This window comes from Marmota monax, unplaced genomic scaffold (genome assembly GCF_021218885.2).
Source record: "Marmota monax isolate L192 unplaced genomic scaffold, Marmota_monax_Labrador192_F-V1.1 WCK01_AAM20220418_F8-fsc00099, whole genome shotgun sequence".
Lineage (NCBI taxonomy): Eukaryota > Metazoa > Chordata > Mammalia > Rodentia > Sciuridae > Marmota > Marmota monax.
In genome coordinates, this window is record NW_026692126.1 from 2,061,520 (window position 1) to 2,083,219 (window position 21,700).

The 21,700-nt window shown below is 39.6% G+C and overlaps 1 protein-coding gene across 1 annotated transcript in view; it reads left to right on the top strand.

The window, feature by feature from the left end:
• The window catches only part of Kdm5b (lysine demethylase 5B), a 76,130-nt gene extending 54,724 nt beyond the window's left edge, over positions 1 to 21,406 (top strand). Inside the window, exons 15-27 of the mRNA XM_046463856.2 lie at positions 1,407 to 1,588; positions 1,747 to 1,871; positions 3,140 to 3,290; positions 3,436 to 3,550; positions 4,257 to 4,612; positions 5,634 to 5,772; positions 9,185 to 9,364; positions 9,885 to 10,043; positions 13,081 to 13,566; positions 15,121 to 15,232; positions 17,166 to 17,320; positions 18,826 to 19,146; positions 19,659 to 21,406. Coding sequence (XP_046319812.1) covers positions 1,407 to 1,588; positions 1,747 to 1,871; positions 3,140 to 3,290; positions 3,436 to 3,550; positions 4,257 to 4,612; positions 5,634 to 5,772; positions 9,185 to 9,364; positions 9,885 to 10,043; positions 13,081 to 13,566; positions 15,121 to 15,232; positions 17,166 to 17,320; positions 18,826 to 19,146; positions 19,659 to 19,796 — 2,619 coding nt within the window. The 3' untranslated portion in view covers positions 19,797 to 21,406. The remainder of the gene's footprint in view (positions 1 to 1,406; positions 1,589 to 1,746; positions 1,872 to 3,139; positions 3,291 to 3,435; positions 3,551 to 4,256; positions 4,613 to 5,633; positions 5,773 to 9,184; positions 9,365 to 9,884; positions 10,044 to 13,080; positions 13,567 to 15,120; positions 15,233 to 17,165; positions 17,321 to 18,825; positions 19,147 to 19,658) is intronic.
• Positions 21,407 to 21,700: the final 294 nt, after the last annotated feature.

The window sequence follows — 21,700 nt, forward strand, 5'->3', positions numbered from 1 at the left end:
ATGTGGTGCTGAGGATCGAGCTCAGTGCCTCACACGTGCGAAGCAAGCATTCTACCACTGAGCCACAACCCCAGCTCTCTAGTAGATTTAAAAAAAAAAAAAAAAAACAACTGTACAAGTATAGGCTGTCAAAGAGCCTTTATATTTTTTTTTTAAAGAGAGAGAATTTTAATATTTAATTTTTAGTTTTCAGCGAACACAACATCTTTGTTTGTATGTGGTGTTGAGGATCGAACCCGGGCCGCACGCATGCCAGGCAAGCGTGCTACCGCTTGAGCCACATCCCCAGTCCCTCTAGTAGATTTTTAATGGATATATTTGGGGACAAGTCTTCAAGTAGAATTTAGTTAATTTTTTAAAAATGTGCCTTTTTTGGGTGTATGCTGAAATGTTGACTCTCTGACGTCCATAATAAATTAGTTGCAGGATATCTACCTTCCCCTGATACTTTATAGTTGGGGAAAACTATGCCCAGAGGATTTAAGTGACCTGCTAAGCTCATACATTAGTAATTGTAGCTAATCTCATTTTAAACAAAAAATTTTAACTGTCTCCATTCATGACATTCTCAATTATAGATGTAAGACAAAAGAATTACATATTTAAAAAAAAACATTAATTAGCATTTTCCTTACTCTCCTTGTTTTTGTTGGTCAATATATTTGTTAGAAGTGAAATAGCCAAAAGTTTAAAATAAAACAGAAGGCTCATAAATTGTCATAACCAGGACTGGCATTTTCATGTTGGATTTGGATCTAGAAGCAGATAATTAGAATAGGTGGTAGAGTTTAGGCTTTGAGTGGCAAAAGATACATCCCACAAGGGCCCTCTAAAAATTGGATGACGTAGAATATAGGTGAAATTCACTGCTTAAGACTATTTTCCCTTGAGAGTCTTACTTTGAAGTTACAGTCTCTTCTATTACACACATTTTATAACCTCATGAGATAATGATATCACTGCATATAACTTTTTCTGTAAAAAATTAAGAGACCACTTAGTAAACAGTTACTACTTGGGTATCTTTCCCACTTGCTCTTTTATTTTTATTCTTTTTATAGATTATCTAGGAATATCACTATGAAGCTCTATGTAGCATTTTCTCATAAATAGAAAGCTTATCTATTTTTTTTAATCCCCATCTTTGCTGAAGACATGGACAAGGCCATTTTGGAGTGATAAGCAGCTACTCATTGTTAGTCATTCTGTTTTTATACTTAGATCAGAAAAGCCAAACATAAGACCTTACCTTATTAAAAAAGGTGGAGGTCCTTGTTACTTTGTATTCCACACATTTTTGCCCTGCTTCTGTATTTTGGTAAGACTTTTTTTTTTTTTTTTCGTTTAGTCTTGGGGGCAAGGAGATTATTGTCCTTTAAAAGTCTCTAAAGTCTACTTCATTTTAGGGAGTAATTGATTCGGAGAGAATGGATTTTGAGTTGTTGCCAGATGATGAGCGACAGTGTATAAAATGCAAAACAACATGCTTCATGTCTGCCATCTCCTGCTCTTGTAAACCTGGCCTGCTTGTTTGCTTGCATCATGTAAAGGAATTGTGTTCCTGTCCTCCTTATAAATATAAACTGCGGTAAGTAAGAGGAATGATTTTCCCCCCTTTATGAAAAGCATGGAATCTTTACTAAAAGCTCAGTGATCTCCTTGTTTTCGGGCTAAAATGGTAAGTATAAAATATTAAGTTTTCTCCAGAGCCATGTGTCTCAAAGCTGTCTGGTATTCTTTTTCCAGTTATCGATATACTCTGGATGATCTCTACCCTATGATGAATGCATTGAAGCTTCGAGCAGAATCTTATAATGAATGGGCCTTGAATGTGAACGAAGCTTTGGAGGCAAAAATCAATAAGAAGAAAAGTATGTGGCACAGAAAGTGGGGCTTGCTGAATACCAAATTGGGGCTGATTGTGATGCAGGCAACTTAAAGTTATCAACAAAACAGATTATTAGAAAGAGCTGAAGTCATCCTTGGTTACCACCTCTGTGCAGCCAGGTTTCTAGAACATTGGCAACGCATTTAAAACCAAAGAGTGAATAAAGCAGATGCCCTTACATCAAAAGTGATAACTTAATATATGAATTGTGCTTGATAGTTTATTTAACAATATTGTTAGGAAACACAATAACCTTTTATACCTCTTTGTTTCAGAGATGAAAGCATTTCAGAGATGAAAGCATTTTACATTTCACACAGAATCTTGGGAAAGCTTTTATTTATTTATTTATTTATTATTTTGTGGTATTGAAGCTAGAGGCACTTTAGCACACTGAGCTATATCCCTATCTTTTTATTTTCTTCCTTTGAGATAGGGTCTTGCTAAGTAGTCCACATTGGTCTTGAACTTAGAGTCCTCCTGCCTCCGTCTCCTAAATTGCTGGGATTACAGGAGTGCACCACCTTGAGTAGATCTTAATATTTTCATATTGAAGATCACTTTTAAACAGTTGTTTAAAATCTTTTTCTCCAGCCAGGCGTGGTGGTGCATGCCTGTAATTTCAGTGACTCGGGAGTCTGAGATAGGAGTATCACAAGTTTGAGGCTAGCCTAAGTGAGACTGTGTCTCAAAATCAAAAAGGGATTAGGATTAGAGGGCTGGGATTGTAATTTATTGGTAGAGCCCTTGTCTCACATGTGTGAGGCACTGGGTTCAATCCCCAGTACCTCCTGCACTGCACCCCTGCCAGTCAGTTTCTTGCCCAGCTGCCCCCCCCCCCCCTCAAATGAATAAGTTTATTTAAGTAATCAATTTCTTTTTACGTTTTGGTATTGGGGATTGATACCAATGGCATCGAAACACTGACCCACATCTTCAACCCCCCTTTTTATGTTTTATTTTCAGATAGTCTCACTAAGTTGCTTAGGGCCTCACTAAATTGCTGAGGCTGGTCTTGAACTTGCAGCCCTCCTGCCTCAGCTTTTCTCAAGTTGCTGGGATTGCAGGCTTATGCCACTATGCCCACTTCAAATGAACAAATTTATTAATGACCATTACAATAGTGTTCAAGTTATATTTATAGATAAGAGTAGATAAAAGCAATCTCTCAAGCAATCTCTCCTTCAGTTCTATGACAGTACTAATAAATATAATGATTATAAAAAAGGTGTCTTTTTTCTTTATTCCTAGGTCTTGTCAGCTTTAAGTCTTTAATTGAAGAATCGGAAATGAAGAAATTCCCAGATAATGATCTTTTGCGTCACCTTCGCTTAGTCACACAAGATGCAGAAAAGTGTGCCTCTGTTGCCCAGCAGTTGCTTAATGGCAAAAGGCAAACTAGGTATGTACTTCTGATCATTTTTGTCACCTAAACTTGGAAACCTGTTTTAACTGATTTTTCCTTCTGTCCCAGATTTCTTTGACATTGGAACCTGTGAGTGGTGAATAAGGTTCTCATACAGCTTCCTTGGGTTTTTCTTTTGCAGATATCGATCTGGTGGAGGAAAATCCCAAAATCAGTTGACAGTGAATGAACTCCGACAATTTGTGACACAGTTGTATGCTCTTCCATGTGTCCTCAGTCAAACACCACTGCTAAAGGTAATTATAGAGGATGTGTGGGAGTACATTATTAATTCTGTGTTCTGTAAATAAACTTAAATCATTAAATTCTCTTTCCTAATTACTTTGTTCATTTATTTCAAATAAATTTTAATATACATTAAAATTGTGTGTGCATAAAGAAATTATAATGTCTGTAGAAGAGAGATAAAATTCAAAATTTTTATTTTGAAAGTGACCACCAGCTAGTTCTTACAGTTGGTGTAAGGTTTTTTTTGTTTTTTGTTTTAAAAAACATAGTCTCTTGTTTTAGCAAGAAACTTGCTACAGTTGGCTTATGTTAGTTGCCTCATTTACTTATATTATTAGTAAAATCAAGGAGGGATGATGGCAGAGGATCACATTGAATGTGAATTAAAGATTCTAAGTCTGAAAGAAGCCAATTCCTGAAATTACTTGTTTATTTATTAGCAATTAAACTCAAGGGTGTTTAACCACTGAGTCATATCCCAAGCCCTTATTTTTTTTTATTCCAGATAGGTTCTTGTTTAGTTGTTTAGGACCTTGCTGAGTTGCTCAAGCTGGCCTTGAACTTGGGATCCTCCTGCCTCAGCCTCCCAATTTGCTGGGTTACAGGTGTACACCACCATGTCTGGCTTTGAAATTACTACTTTGGTGGGACAGCTTATAATTTGTTGCATTTGCACCAAATGCAATTTGTTTTTGTTTGCTTTTTTCCTTTTAGGATCTCTTGAACCGTGTAGAAGACTTCCAACAACACAGCCAGAAACTACTCTCTGAGGAAATGCCTAGTGCTGCTGAGCTACAGGACTTGCTAGATGTTAGCTTTGAATTTGACGTTGAACTTCCACAGCTTGCTGAGATGCGGATACGCCTGGAGCAGGCCCGTTGGCTAGAAGAAGTGCAGCAAGCTTATCTAGATCCCAGCTCCCTTACTTTAGATGATATGAGACGTCTCATAGACCTGGGAGTGGGGCTGGCCCCATATTCGGCAGTGGAGAAAGCTATGGCCCGGCTGCAAGAACTGCTTACAGTGTCAGAGCACTGGGATGACAAAGCCAAGAGTCTTCTCAAGGCCAGGTAAAAAAAAGTAAACCCATATCCCTATCTTGGGGAAGGTTGAATGATAGTTACATTTTAAAGCATAGAGAGCATAGTTGTTGGCATTTTTCAAGTGTTCAGTTGCTAAAATGCATATAGAATACATGTGGAAATAGCTTAGATATTTTGGCCTACTTTGCAACTTGGGTGAAGAATATTATTATTATTTTTTATTTTACTCATGATGAAATGAATGATTTAAATGAACTACCTCTTCTAGGGATAAGATTTAATGAAATTTTTCTGGATCCCAATGAGACTGTCTTCAAGAGAAGAACACGTTTACAAATAGGTGGAAATGTTTAAACCAATAAGCGGGGTGTCAGGAAGTCTTAAGAGAAGTAGCTGAGAGATAACATGTAGATAATGCAGCTTTTCTATAGAAACAGGACTGTACATTTTGTGCTGTTGATTTAGTAATTCAGGATACTTTATCTGTTTTTGAGGTTTAGATTTAGATTGTACACAGGCTAACCATCTGAGGGAGAAGAGAGAATGAAGCTTCTTTCCTACTCTTGCTTTTTCTGATCGATTTTTGTTGGTCCTCTTGACAACATAAAGCATTGAAATTATCTAGGTTATAGACCTAGATGGTTTTGGTACTCTGCTTTGAATGTGTTAATATCTTGTAGAATTTCACTTTGTCCTTAGTGAAACTCTGAATTTTGACAGTTTATCTAGTTTAACGTAGAAGAGATGTCTGTCAGTAAGTTGTTTACCTTGTGCAGATGAAAGTTTGAGTTTATACCATCATAAGATCAGGTCCAAGTAGAGCTTAAATGCTTTATTGAGTCATTTGCTTTTTAATCCTATTTGTGATTATACAGCAATTAAAATTTAATTTTATATCTAATAACCAGTGCCATTTGCAGATTTATTTGCCATACTTAATTTCTTATTTTTTAAAATGAGGGGTTTTTTTTTTAGCATTTTTAGTAACCATAAGAAAAATGAACCTTCATAGAAAATGCTGAGAAGCCTTTTTGTTTAATTTATGTAGACCACGGCATTCGTTGAACAGCCTTGCTACAGCTGTAAAGGAGATCGAGGAGATCCCCGCATATCTGCCCAATGGTGCAGCCCTGAAAGATTCAGTGCAAAAAGCCAGAGACTGGCTTCAGGATGTCGAGGCTCTGCAGGTTGGTTTAAAAACAAAAGAAAATGTCCCAGATTTGTAAGTGCATCTATGAAGAGCAATAATTGACAAGCAGGTTTTTTTGGAGGAGAAGGGTGTGTGTGTGTGTGTGTGTGTGTGTGTGTGTTGGTTTTTGGATTTTGTTTTTGGTACTAGAAATAAATGGAATAGAATCTTCAGTTAGTGGTAGGCAGTCCTGTTTTGGAGTAATAAAATTACATTAGGATATATATTTTTTTGGTACCAGGGATTGAACCCAAGGGTCTTAATCACTGAGCCACATTCCCCAGCCCTTTTTATTTTGAGACAGGGTTTTGCTCACTTGTTTAGGCCCTCGCTAGGTTGCTGAGGCTGGCTTTGAACTTGGGATCCTCCCACATCAGCCTCCTGAGTCACTGAGATTACAGGTGTGTGCCATGGCTCCCAGCTAATAATTGACATGTTATTAAGGATGGTGTGTGGAATCTTATTTCACTGCACAGATTGAGTGTTTTTTTTGTTTTTTTTTTTAAGAGTTGAGACCCAAATACTGATTCTTTTCAGCCTTTTGGGATATACTTACCTGTTATTATCCTGACCATTTGGATCAAATATTCAAAGCATAGACAATTCAACCCACTTTTTGGAGTCTTTCTTGAGTACTTGGTTGCAGATCAAGGGAAAAAAAAGAAAAGAAAAAGTTGTTGAGAGAAAAAGGTATGGTTGCCTTTACCCTCTCACCACCCTCTCCCCCCCAAAAAAGAAGAAAGAAAATGGGTTTCAAAGTTATATCCAAAGTAATTATCACCAATTAAGTAATTATGTGGCCCTTTGCTAGATGTTTGTTGGATATAATGTTTTAAAAAGAGAGTTATATTTGGGCTAGGAATGTAGCTAAGTGATAGAGGCCTTGCCTAAAATACATGAGATCTTGTGTTCAAAGTCCTCAGTACTGTCTGCTGTGTTTCCTTCCACCCCCAACTCCAGTTCACTTGAAACATTAGTAAGGTTCAGAAAAAATGCCTTCTATGATTTACCCAATTTTTAGCTGGATAACAATTTGAAAAGCAGTTGGTGGGGGAAATGGGTGTCTTCTTTTGTCTTTGTAATTATTGTAATTTTGAGGGAGGAAAAAGAGCCTCAAGTTTTCTTTTCAGATTTTAGTAATAAAACACTCTTGTTTTCTAAATATTTGTGTATTTTAATTGCTTATTGACCACTTGTTAATAAGAAATACCAAATGGGACATTTGTAGATAAATGTTTGCAACAAAATATCTGGGACTCTGTTCTGGTTAACAGGGCTAAAAAGAAGATACATTGTTTGAGGGATATTATGTAATTAAAATGTAATCCTAGCAAGACAAAAGTATTTTACATGCATGTAAACGCCCAAGGAGTTGTAGTTGCAGGCTCTTCTCAATAGTTGTTGATGTTATAGTAACTGTAGTCATGGCCCTCTTTTCACTCAGTGATTTGTAGCAGCCAGAAGGTGAGGTCATGCAAATGGAGAAGCTAGCTTATTTAAATCAGAAAGCAAGGAAATGCTTCTGGATAGGTATATTGCATTCATTTCTTTGCAATAGTGTCCTTAAGACCAAAAAGCAAGTTTTGCTTCTTACTTGAAAAAAAATAGCCTTGCCTTTTCTTGCATGGATTTGATTAACAACAGGGAACCAATCCACTTGATAGTTAGATTATTTATTCTGGAAGGTTATGGAGTATTCTTTTTCCTGCCTCAGCCTCTGGAGCCACTGGAATTATAAGCGTGCACAGCTGTGCCCAGCTGTGGGAGGCTGTCACATCATGTGACCAGCGTTTTTCCCTCCTGATCTGTTGAGGCATTATCAGTCATCCCTGTTGATCTGGCTACTTTTAAGTGGCTGAGGACGATAGCCCCAATCTTGAGGGTAGTAAAAATGTAGCCAAATGTGTCTCCATGCGTGGGCGTGCCTTCCTATATCTCCAGGAATTGAGTTACCTTACCTGTCCTTCTTGACCTTCATTGGATGGAAATTTCTAAAGAATCTAGAGTCCCCCCAATAAAAGTCCACTCCGAAACGTGCTCATTCTCTCTCGCCAGCCTCTTATGATATTCCTCCCTTTCCCGTTTAGGGAGCTTGAGGCTGAGGGCAGAGGAGCCGAATTTAAAGGTAAATGGTGCATTTGTGTTTTATTTGATATCTTAGGAAATTCACTTGAGAGACCTCTAGTTTAGCTGTCTCCTGGCTGCGGCCAGTACCCAGCCACTCCATATTCTTCTAAATAACAATCATAGGAATGGCATGTGACTCATGAGTCAAATACTTTTTATTTTAAATGTCCATCAGAAATTTATGCCCTAACAGATTCATTTCTTTAAGAATAAATATGAAAGAGCATAAATATTCAACTGCCCAGTTTACCCTGTTGCCCTAGAAATGACTTTTAGGGTTGTCTAATCCATTGCACCTAATTGGTATAGCTCTTTTTATTTTTTTCCTTTAACTCATGGAGTTCTCCCCATCCTATTTTTTCCCCCTCGTTTCACTGTCCAGTCTAATTTTCCTGAGGTATGCTCCACCTTCTGGATTTTTCTGGTTAAGAGATTCTTTGTGGTGTGTTCTGTCTTCTATATTTTCTACAATTGGAGTTAGTTTCAAAGCCTTGCTGGATTTGAGTTAAATATGTTTAACTAGAATAAATACATCCATATGTGAGGTGGTGATGTATCTGGAAGACTGACCATTAGCCATGTTAAGTTTTACCATTGTATTAGAGCAACACTGGTGCAGTTCATCCCCCATAACCTGATGCTTTTATTCTTCTTCCAGTTTGGCATTATCATTCTCACATTGTGGTTCCTGGACCAGCAACATTAGCATCACCAGCAGCAGCAGCATCACCTGGGAACTTGTTAGAAATGCAAATTCATGGACCCTTCCCTCACCTACTGAATCAGAATGTCTGGGGATGGGGCCCAGGAAACTGTGTTTAAACAAGCTTTCCAGATGATTCTTATGCATGCTAAAGAACCACTGGGCTTTCTCAACTCAGATTTTATTTTCCTGAATAATTTATTCTGGGTTCTGGGTTACTTTAATTCATCTTTGGTGAGTGGATTGGAGAAAAATACTTTTTTGTTGCTTTTTAAAATATAAGTCAGCATATGAAAGGCTTGGGTCACTGTAAGCTTTTATTTCTGTTGAATTTTTTCAGACAGTCCATAGGGACCAATGTAACAAGTCAATTTAGAATGACATAAATAGAACAAAGAGACACCATAGTGTTTGTCATGTTGACATTCCATTGGAACATTTGGGAATTAAACATGTTGAAGTCATGGAGTAATTTGAATTGGTCCATTGATCATGGACCATCTGAATTATGCTTTTCTTGTTTTACATGGAATGTTTTTTTTTCTTCCCTAAATTGCTATAATTTTTTTTAATTTATTAGGCTGGAGGACGTGTGCCAGTGTTAGACACACTCATAGAACTTGTTACAAGAGGTCGATCTATCCCAGTTCATCTAAATTCTTTGCCAAGACTGGAATCACTAGTAGCTGAAGTTCAGGCTTGGAAAGAATGTGCTGCTAATACATTCTTGACTGAAAATTCTCCATATTCTCTCTTGGAGGTAAGTTTACAGCGGGCTCACTTGGAAGCACTAAAATCTCCTAGCTTGGTAAAATATGTGGTCTATCATATACAAAAGTCACACCATTACTTATGAATCTGTGTTCTGAATTGTTTTTAGCAATCTTAAATTATTTTTGGATACCTGTTGGCATTCAGTGTCTAAAGTTAAAGACCATTTTTTCATTTAAATTCCTCTATCTTTGTTGAAATTGTACTTTTAAACTTAGTTGTACTTCACTACCAGATTAGAAAACACCTATTTCATAAAGTGCTTTATCTGTACTTTTTTATTATATTTTTTCTAAGCTGATGCTCATGCATCATCACTAGAATCTGTGATATATTGCATATTTTTATCTATTTAATTGAATCTGGAATCAAAGTAAATATTTTGTAAGCAATCCTGTCTTCCTTTCCTTTCCCCATTCTTCCTTCTTTCCTTTTTTTAATAGACTAGTCTTTTATTTAGCTTTATCTGAAACCCATTTTGCTGATGTTTGTGCTTTGTCCCGCATTAGGTGCTGTGTCCTCGATGTGATATTGGCCTTTTGGGATTGAAAAGAAAGCAGAGAAAGTTAAAGGAGCCCTTGCCAAGTGGGAAGAAGAAAAGCACCAAATTGGAGAGTTTGAGTGACCTGGAGAGGGCTTTAAGTGAAAGCAAAGAGACTGCTTCAGCTGTGCGTAGTAGGGTTTTTTTCTTCTCCTTTATTATTGGAAAGGATATATATATATATATTTGTAGATGGACAGAATGCCTTTATTTTATTTGCTTATTTTTAATGTGGTGCTAAGGATCAAACCCAGTGCCTCACACATGCTAGGCAGGTGCTCTGCTGCTGAGCTACAGCCCCAGCCCTGGGAAGGATAATTTTTAACCCTTTCAGATATACAGGTATACTGGGAAGACAAGTAGAATAAAGTGCTCAGTTTTATTAGAAATTGTCAAGTATAAAAGATTTATACTTGCCAGGATACCTGGCATGGTAGCACATGCCTATAATCTCAACTACTTAGGAGGCTGAGGCAAGAGAGTCACAAGACCAGATTTGGCAACATAGACTGTCTCACAAAACAAAAACAACATCATCATAAACAAAACCAAAAAACCCGACCAAAACAGAAAGATGTCAGGGATGGGGGGAATTAGCTTAGTGGTAAAGTGCTTGTCTGGCATTCACAAGGCTCTGGGTTTGATGCCCAGCATTGCTTATCTGAGTCTGACCTGCATTTAGTAAAACTGTTGATTCAAGATATCATCTTCAAGTTAATGAGTCAAGTCAAGCTCATGTTCAATGAACAGTATTAGGATAAAAGAAGATAGCTGCATGATTTGGAAGCTGTTTTTGTGTGGTGCTGGGAATGGAACCCAGAGCTTTCCACATGCTAAGCAAGCACTCTACTATAAAACTACAATCCCAGCCTGATTTGGATGCTTTTATTGGCACAAAGTATGGCCCATTACAGAGCAGAATACATCACCTGTTGCTTAAGGATGGGATAAGTTCTGGGAAGTGTGACATTAGGTAGTTTTGTTGTGTGAACATCATAGAGTGTACCCTTACAACTAATAGGGCTACAGTGTCAGTAGGCAGTATAATCTTACAGGAACACTGCCATATATACAGTCTATTGTTGACCATAACATTATGTAGCAAGCAACCTGCTGTTGGAACTGACTGAATGGGTTCATCTTTGGGCCAGGGCTCCTTTTCTCCTGTTTGGTTTTTTGTAGCTCACTGACCTCTTATGATCGATGTGGGATTGCATTGGTTTATTTATATATTTGACACATTCTTTCTTTGGGGTATATTTATATATTTCTGCAACCCAAGCACTGTTTTGGTGTAGTTACTGTAGTTCACAGATATAATAGTGAACCTACACTATTATATCTGTGCTTCATTTTTGTAAAGACTGAGTCATAGTCCCTTTTCCCCGAAATGCATATATGTCTGTCTGAAACTTTGTGTGTAGTCAGTCTCTTCCCATCTAGTCCATGGACTCTGGTTTAAGAGCTCCTCCTATGCACGCATGGCAGAACCCTGAAAGGTCAGTCACTTGCTTTCCATTTTTTGGTTACAAGAGGGCACCTTGTTATTAGATAACATATATATTGCTGAACATCATGTTCATTTTCAAAAAGATTTTTTAAAAAAATATATCACAGGTTTGTTACTTAGTATACTTTTGGAACTATTTTTTATTGCCCCCCCACCCCCCATTCATAGATTTTCTTCCTCAATCTCAAAAAGAGACAATAATTTATTCTGGTCTTATAATTCATGGTGTGACTGAAAGAGGATGGGTGGATATGATCACTGGGAATGGTTTCACCTGTGATAAATTAACATTTTAAAGACTTGAGAAAACAGAATAGGTCCTGCATCTGATAGCTTTAAAAAAAAAATCTTTTTCCCTTCATGTATCTGTTTTCTTTAGTAATATGCTAGAGGAGGGCTTTAATGGTCTAGCTTTTGATTGAAGTGATGGCCAACTCTGACATGGTACAAATTTGAATTTGCCACCTTTATACTCTACTTTTACTTCATGATGGATAGTGAATAAATCTGTAATGCTTGGGCTTGCTTGTTTACTGGAGGCCTTATAGATAGAAAGTGCTTTAGTCTGTGCATGTAAAAAGTTTCACTTATGGGCAGCTTGTAAATGGTCATTTTAGCTTAATGACTATGAAGTTGATTGTGTTTGTTTTCAAGACAAGGTGACTGAACTCTGCTGGGTCATGGCTCTCTTTAATAAAGAAGAAAGGCTTTAGGAATACATTCAACTTGCTGCAAAATGGCAGCTTTGCAGATTACTTGTTGTTGTGTTTGCATTAAATGATCTTACTTTAGTATGCATGTGTACATGTAATAAAATCTGAGCTGGACGTGGTGGTAAACACCTGTATGAGCAACTCTGGAAGCTGAGGCAGAAGGATTAAAAATTCAAAGCCAGCCCCAGCAATTTAGCAAGGCTCTGAGCAATTTAGTGAGACCCTGCCTCAAAAAAAAGGCTGGGGACATGGTTCAGTGGTTAAGCACCCGAGTTCAATCCCTGGTACGGAAAAGAAAGAAAGAAGGAGGAGACAGAGGGAGGGAGGGAGGAAAAGAAAATAAATCTGGTTAAAAGGTTTTTTTTTTTCTTTTTTTAATGAGGACTCTAGTTTCATTGCCTGTAATTGCTGTACTCAGCACACATGGAAGACCTCAGCATTGAAGAGCAGTTAGACATACACTAGTACTGTGTAATGGCTGGCCTAAGAGACCTCTATATCATGTACCTTTCTAGAAGAATGCAAAAGCTAATGGGACTGAAAACAAGTGGAGAGCCTCAGAAATGAGCTCACATGGAGTATAAAAAAAAGGTCTCAATATTTACAGAGAAGTAAATTTTCTAAGAGATAAATGTACATAGATGTTGGATTTTAAGAAGTGATGTAAAGTAATTGCTCATACTGTGCTTCTTATGCCCCAGGCAGAGTGATCTATCTCACATATCACAGCTAATCATCATTGCGGTCCTGTGAGGTGCACACTATTTTCATCTCTATTTTATAGAGAGTGGAATATGTTCCCCACAGTTCCTTGTACTTCAGTGTGAGGCTGAGCCAGGCTTTGAATGCAGATAAACTACTGTGGGGCCCTTTCTGTTAACTACTAGGACCTTGAGTTCTGGGGAAGGCAATTTCTTTATGATACCATCCTCTCTTTTCAGATGGCAACACTTGGGGAAGCTCGCCTAAGGGAAATGGAAGCTTTGCAGTCTCTTAGACTTGCCAATGAAGGGAAGTTGCTGTCACCTGCCCAAGATGTGGAGATGAAAGTCTGCCTATGTCAGAAGGCCCCAGCTACCCCTATGATCCAGTGTGAACTCTGCAGGGATGCTTTCCACACTAGCTGTGTGGCGGTACCCAGTATTTCTCAAAGCCTCCGAATCTGGCTTTGTCCCCATTGTCGGAGGTCAGAGAAACCTCCATTAGAGAAAATTCTTCCCTTGCTGGCCTCCCTGCAGCGTATCCGAGTTCGCCTTCCTGAGGGAGATGCACTTCGATACATGATCGAAAGAACCGTGAACTGGCAACACAGAGCCCAGCAACTGCTCTCGTCAGGGAATCTAAAATTTGTGCAAGACCGTGTGGGCTCAGGACTGTTATATAGCAGATGGCAAGCCTCAGCAGGACAGGTGTCAGAGACCAACAAGGTGAGTCTGGACTCCTCAGGTTTTGGGAATCTCTGTACCTTTCTCCTGATCCTGGTGTCACTGTTTGTTCCCTTGGTAATCACTTTGTGTTACCAGCACTCGAGGCACCCACGGCTTCCTACTTGAAGGATGTGCTCATCTGCCATATCCTTTTAGTTTCCTCTGCTCCTAACAGTTGTTGCCTAGGCACTCCATTCCCACAGAACAAATGTTCACCTTTTCATATATACAAGTATTTTTTCCATTTATATGTCTGTTAACCCAAATGTGTATGTGTGTATATATCTTTTTTAAAAATTTTTAGTTGTTGATGGATCTTTATTTCATTAATTTATATTATTTTATATTAATTTATATGTGGTGCTGAGAATCGATCCCAATGCCTCCCACATGCTAGGCAAATGCTTTGTCACTGAGCCGAAACCCCAGCCCATATGTGTGTATTTTAAATTATTGTTTGACTACAAATTTGGCACCTGCCCCCGTTTTCCCTCATGGAATTTGCTGAGAGTGGAAGAGCTTCTTGCCTTCTGTGTATTCAGCCTTTGAGAAAGAATAATTTTTGGAAGCATTGGAGTCCTTTATTTCTTCAGTAGAAAGGCTGTGGGTTTCAATACCTTGTGCATTCTTTCTGCCAAAGCCAGATTCCCTGACCATCACTGGAGGAAGGGGTAGGCCGCTTTCTGTCTTCCTCCATTGAAGCTGCAGGAGAAGAATGTGAAGATACCAGGAAAGCACAGTCAGAATGACAATAGTCAGTCTTTTTATAATTTGACTTTTAAATCTAGTACATAGTTCTCTATCAGAGATAATTACAGTGCTCTTGTGCCATTAAGAACACAGACATGAACTAAATGAATTAAATCTTCAGCAACTTAAGGGTTAAGGAACCAAAAATGCCTTTGTCATATTTGTTTCCTTGGTTTTTGTGTTTTTATTTCTTTCCAGGCCTTAAAAATAAATACAGTGCCTGGCACATACCAGATGATCAATTAAATACTCACTGCATAGATAAATTGGAGCTATCTATATCGTGGAATTGCTTGTGTTTTTTTACACAAGGTTTGCTAGGATTATATCAGTAAAGGCAAAGGACACAACTGTTATTTATTAAATCATGGTCGAAGGAATGTTTCCCTATTTCCTTTAAATACAGGAGAAGATAGGGAGGTGGATGTGAATGATTTTGACAAATTCTCCTTTGATCTGTTCAGAGGGGTACTTGACTACGTATATTGTATTGTAATCTTCAATAAGGATAATTACATAAGGTTATATGATCTGTTCTCAGAGAAAGTGGCTTATTTCCCAGTGGTCTTCTTTACCTTTCTGAATTCAGTTCAAGTAAAACTGGGAAGATTAAAGGCTTGGTCTTCCGGACAAAGAATTGTTGAGTTGGTCAGTTTAGAAACACCAGGAGACTCCTCAGTTTGGGAGAATTAGCCTTTCTTTTTCCCAGTTACCTTCCTGATAACCCAAGTTACTTTCCTTAGGTTGGTGCCAGTATTTTTAATCCTGAAAAGGCCTTGTTGTAAGATGTTTTTCTTTCATTAGGTATCTCAGCCTCCTGGTACAACATCTTTTTCCTTGCCTGATGACTGGGAAAATAGGACCTCATATTTACACTCTCCCTTCTCTACTGGACGGAGTTGTGTCCCTCTCCATGGTTTGTGAATCATTATTATCATTACTACTACTACTACTACTGCTACTGGTATTTTGAGGACTGGAGAGTAACAGGTCATGTAGATATAACCAAGTCTTTTGTTGTAGAGGATCAGGTACAATAAAAAACTTTATCCTTCCATTAGGGATGTTGAGGCAAGAAGACCGTAAGTTCAAGGCTAGCCTGGGAAACTTATTGAGACCCCGTCTCAAATAAAAAATAAAAAGGGCTGGAGATGTAGCTCAGTGGTAGGGAAAAAATAAAATGAAAATCAACTTTGAGCCCCCTTTCTTTCTCTTCCTTTTGGTACAAGCTAGCAGCTTGTTTCTGAGTTTTCTAGTAGAAGCTGTCAAGGTAGAGGTACTGTCTTTTAGGGATGGAACCCAGGATGCTCTATCACTGAGCTACATCCCAACCCCTTTTATCTTTTTGCTACCCGGGATTGAACCCAGGGGCACTTAACCATTAACCACATCCCCAGCCCTTTTTTAAAATATTTTTTTAGGGCTGGGGATGTGGCTCAAGCGGTAGCGCGCTCGCCTAGCATGTGTGCGGCCCGGGTTCGATCCTCAGCACCACATACAAACAAAGATGTTGTGTCCACCAATAACTAAAAAAAATAAATAAATAAATATTTAAAAAAAAAAAATTTTAAAATATTTTTTTAGTTGTGGATGGACACAGTATCTTTATTTTTAGTGCTGAGGATTGAGCCCAGGGCCTCACACATGCCAGGCAAGCGCTGTACTACTGAATTACAATGCCAGCCCTTTAGAGACAGTTGCTTAGGGCCTCACTGAGTTGCTGAGGCTGGCTTTAAAATTCTCCTCTGTCTCAGCCTCTCTAACTACTGGGATTACAGGCTTGCACCCCATGCCCGGCCCTTTTATTTTTTTACTTGGAGACAGGGTTTCAAGTTGCTGTGGGTCTTGATGAATTGCTGAGGCTGACCTCAAACTTGGCAATCCTTCTGTCTCTGCCTTCCAAGATACTGGGATTACAGGCATGTACCACTGCACCCAGCAGAACTTCATTGTTAAATGTAGGATATGGGTTACTGTGCATTCACTAGGTAGGGAAGAGGGATAATGTTTAAGTTTTATAAGTGCGAAAGAAACAGAGAGAAAGGCCTTGTCTGTTGCTTTCAGGGACAGAAGAGTCAGTCCCATACAACTAATAATTAAGCAGCAAGTATTTAAGTCAGATGCTAAGTCATGGACTGTCTTATTAAATTACCTAAGAGATTTGTGGAGGATCTCAGAGATAATACACATTTGAAACCTACCCCGTCCCAATTTATTTAATTAATTTATTCAGGGCCTCATGCATGCTAGCAGATGCTGCACCACTGATTTACACCCAGCCCTTTAAAAAAAAAATTTTTTTTTTGAGACAGGGTCTTGCTAAGTTGCCCAGGCTGCTTTTGAACTTGTGATCCTTCTGCCTTAGCCTACTGAGTAGCTAGAGTTACAGGTGTGCTCCACCATGCCTGGCCTACCTCCTTTTTCTTACTTATAAATGATTTCTGCCAAAAGCTGCAGCTGGAATCCTGAGCCTTAGTCACACCTTCTCAGTGTGCATCTAGTCTTGTGGTCAGAGCCCCTTGATCCACTCAGATTATTCATGCCCTGGGCTAGCAGCTTGTTTCTGAGTTTTCTAGTAGAAGCTGTCAGGGTAGAGGTACTGTCTTTTCTGTATTAGCAATTAGCAAAGGGATGAAGTTAATACTTCTCTAGTAATAAGGAGTCTTAGGAAATCTAGTTTGGGGCTTTGGGCACATTAAGTGAACCTAGCTTGAACTGAATGCCATTTAAGGAGGATAGAGGGTGGAAATGGTATGAAAGGCAGTCCTTCTGTAAATTTCATAGGCCTGAATGCACATGTGTGAACACTCTTTGTTGTCATCCTTTTGATTGGGTCTGGTCTTAAACAGGCATCAGTCCAGAAGTGAATGAGCTATTGATGGAAGCCCAGTTGCTCCAGGTATCCCTTCCTGAAATTCAGGAACTTTACCAGACTCTACTTGCAAAGCCAAGCCCTGCTCAGCAAACTGATCGAAACTCACCAGTTAGACCCAGCAGTGAGAAGGTGAGTGTCTGAGGCTGCTGGAGGCAGCAGAAGCACAAAGGCTTTGAGATGATATTTTTAATCCACAGAAGGGTGCCAGGTGTCTGCCTTACAGCTTGCTCTTAAGGGTGTCGGTGAGAAGGTAGGCACCAGCCACCATTTGCTACAGTTTAAGCTTATGGCCTGTGTTTGGGTCTTGTTTGAGGTGACTGTAAATTTCTTTCTTTCTTTTTTTTTTTATTTCTTTTTAGTAAGGTGTATGTTTCATCATTACCATGTGATAATAGTGAGAGTTAGTGTTGTTTTTGTCCTATTACAGAAATACTAAGAGGTGAAAACATAATTATAGCTGAGAGGGCTTTTAATTATAACAATTTCAAAAATCAAAGATACTTTCAGAGTCAACATTGAACAAATGCTTTTGTTACACCCTGAACAAGGCAGCTGGTGTGAAGATTGAGGATGCTCATCTTGAATGCTGGCTTACTTGAAGGATTCTCTGCACTGTCCTATTTCTTAGCCTAGTTAAGGGCACTGCTTCCTTCTAGTGAACTATCTGACCTGGCACTTCAGGCCCCTGAAAATAGGATAGAAACTTACCAGGAAGACTGAAGCCATATTAGGGAAGAATCTCATGGAAGATAATACAAGGGCTAATACCAGCATTTAGGATTTATTTTTCATTATGATAGCAAATAATATAGCACCATTATTATTGTTTAATACTTTTATTAGTTGTTGGCGGACCTTTATTTTATTTATTTATATGTGGTGCTGAGAATCGAACCCAGTGTCTCACATATGCCAGGCAAGTGCTCTACCACTGAGCCACAATCCCAGCCCCTAGCACCATTATTGATTGTGTTCAGATAATGTTCCTATGAGGGGTAGGGGTATATGGTTTTAAAGAAGGAACTAATAGCCTGGTTCCTTAGGAGCCAGCAGATCAAAGGGTAGACATAAACACCTAGATAGAAACTATGTAAGTGGCCAGTCACTCCCTGATTTGATGAAAAGAATCTTTGGAAGGATCTTGCATCTCCTGGTGCTGGTTGAGTAATTTAAGGCAAATCATTCTTTCTTTCTTTATTTTTTCCTAGTGTTCTTTGTTTCACTAACAGAGAGGAGGGAAGGAAGTTAAAGTCAAATGGTTGTCCATAGGATTGGAGGGGGAGGTGGTGGAGATGTTTAGGATGCAGGATATTCACCAGGGGAATAATTTGGTTTCTTATTCACCTATTTTCCCTTTCTGTGGTCCTGGGGATTGAATCTGGGGCCTTGCACATGTCAGGCAGGTGTTCAACTGCAGAGCTATATCCCCACCCCTTTTTATTTTGAGACAAAGATTTACTAAGTTGTCCAGACTGGTATTGAACTTGTGTTCCTTCTGCCTCCGCCTCCTAAGTAGCTGGGATTACAGGTGTGTGCCACCATGCCAGGCTCATTCGCCCATTTCCTTTAGCTTCACTAATTTTAGTAGTAGGGAAACTGTAAGCTAAAATTGAATTTGCTCATCTTCCACCCAGAATGATTGCTGTCGAGGAAAGAGAGATGGAATCAACAATCTTGAGAGGAAACTGAAGAGACGCCTGGAGAGAGAAGGCCTCTCCAGTGAACGGTGGGATCGAGTTAAAAAAATGAGGACCCCCAAAAAGAAGAAAATCAAACTGAGCCACCCTAAGGACATGAACAATTTCAAGTTAGAGAGAGAGCGTAGCTATGAGTTAGTTCGTTCTGCCGAAACTCATTCCCTGCCCTCAGACACGTCCTATTCGGAACAGGAAGACTCTGAGGATGAAGATGCCATCTGTCCAGCTGCGAGCTGCCTGCAGCCAGAAGGAGATGAGGTCAGTGAGGTTTGGGCCGTAGAGGACGTGCTTTCCCTTAACTCAGAAACCCTGTAAGCTAGACCTCATCTCGCTGGGGCTTTCTCTTCTGCTTATCTGCTTTGAGCTGATCTGAATGGATTGCTCAGTCCTCCCCCCACTGATATTTCTGCTCTTACCATCGTTCCTGGTTCTCCTCCCTTCTCTTGAAGAAACTCTTGTTCTTCCCTTTTTCCTTTTCTTGCTCCTCCAGCTTTCACCGTCCCGGCGCTAAGAAGGTGGGAGGGATGCTGACGTAATGCCCTTTTGCTTACTGTCACAGGGCAGCACTGTCTTAACCCCAAAGCAGTCACGACTTGAAGATGACTTTGACTCAGTTGCTTTGGCTGGTGGGCCAGCTACACTCGTTTGGTCCCAGTGGTGGGACGGTGGCTGTTAATGGCAAACGGCCTGAATATCTTGAGGCTGGCCTGCCCAATTTTGAATGGCATTCTTTCCTCTGAACACCCCATCTTCCTGCTCTTTGTAACCAGGTGGACTGGGTCCAGTGTGATGGCAGCTGCAATCAGTGGTTTCATCAGGTCTGTGTTGGTGTTTCTCCAGAGATGGCAGAGAAAGAAGACTACATCTGTGTGCGCTGTACTGGGAAGGACGCACCAAGCCGAAAGTAAAAACAAAACAAACACCCCCACTTAATGTAATTCAGGACTCCAACCAAGAAGATTTCCTCAAATCTCAGCAAAGCTACAGGACTGGTGTTCAAGCCAGTCTGTACACGGTGCTATTTCTATTCCTCATGGGATCATTTTTCCAGAACTCTTTGAAAAAAAGAAAAAACAACTAAAAAAATTTTTGACACTTTTTGTATTTTTTTCCTTAAGAGCTGTTTGTGGTTGTTGAGGTTTGAAATGCTGACTGTTTTTTGCAGGGGTTTCCACCAATTTGGAAGGCATTGAAGCTTGCACCTTTTCATGTACAGCATTGAAATTGTACCTCTGTCTGGGATTTACCGGATTAAGACCCAACTCAGTTTCAGTGCCCAGAGGGGCACCAGAAATTCCAGTAAATCCTCATTTGAGGAATCCTTCTCTTGTTTACTCTGTTACCACATTGGGGATTTTAAGTTTTTCCACTTTGGGGATTTTTGTTTGTTTCTTCCTTTCTTTATCCACTTTTCTTTTTTCTGGTAGACTAGGTTTATTTATCTGAGCAATAACTTCTATGTTGGTTTCAGTGGCTGGAATTAAAACAAAACAAAACAAACTCCTGAACAGTGTGTTGGTGCTTTAGCATTTGGTTGATGTACGGAACGCAAATGTCTAGTTTCTAGTGTCACTGATGAACTAGTGATGTAGAAAAGAGACTGCTCTGTAAGTAATTGCCACAGCTGTATTTTGGCTTTCTCCCTGCCCATTCCTCCCTCCCCTATTTTTTGGTAGCTTGTATCAAATGTTGCAGTTTATATTGTGGAATAAATCCTTGGTCCTAATACTACACTATATGCTGGTTATTTAGAGCCATTAGAACAGCTTCCTTTGCCCCTCTGCCTTGTGGGCTTGCAGAACCAGAAGGGGTCGCTTGCCTTGACTTCTGCCCAGCCAGGCTGTGGTGGCAGTGAGTGTATGCCTGCGAACAACATGGGGGTTTCTTCTTTTGCATCCTGCTCTTTTTGGTGGGTCATATGCCTCCAGGCCCCACTAAAAGAACCCCTCAGTCTTCGAAGACTAGAAACTGTCTTTAAAGCCATGCTCTATTTTAATAAACACTTCAGAATGTCGGTGAGTCAATCCTCAAGTCAGCCCTCCTTGTGGAAGTGACACCTTTATTATATTTCAGTTGACAGGGAAACTTGATTTAGGGTTAAGATATTGGAAGGAAATCTAAGGAAGTTTCATCCTCATAGAGGGTTGGGTTTAGTGTGAGGGCTGAAGGGAAACTTGTGAATGCCCAGGCTCCGCCTTCCTGGTTTCCTTCCTGTCCCTTTCTAACTCTGGATCTGGAGCTGGATGGTTATGGGGTGTGGACTGCCACATCTGTTTCCCTCCTTTTCTTTTGAAAGAGCTCTCCTCTGCAGTGGAGAGGGCATCCTGGTCAACAGAAGAAACTGTTGCTCGCTCTTCCTCTCCTCTTCCATATTCTATAGCCATAAACCTGCAGACGGTAAAACTCTAGTGGGTCTTTAATAAAATAAAACAATAAAAAGCAGTTTGTGATGTAGCAGAGATTTAAATGTACTACCCCCTTTTATGCAATTCAAATAATTAAATCTCTTTAAGAATGACTTCTAGTCAGTTTTCCTGCAGTTATTGTGATGTCTCTCCTTGTCTCATGGGGGTTATGGGGCCAAAAGAAATGCATAGCTTCCAGTGCACAATCTGGAATAACAGTGGTTTGGCCTTTTTAGTATCCAAATTCTTAACCCCACCTCACCCCACCCCTGGTGTTGGAACAAGATACCAGCTGACCCAGTCCTCACCTTCCATTGAAAACGCAAGCTTGAAAGAGGACACTTCTTGGGCTCCGGAGTAGCTCGTGCACAGGACCCTGGGTTCCACCCCCAGCGTTGCAAGGGGCA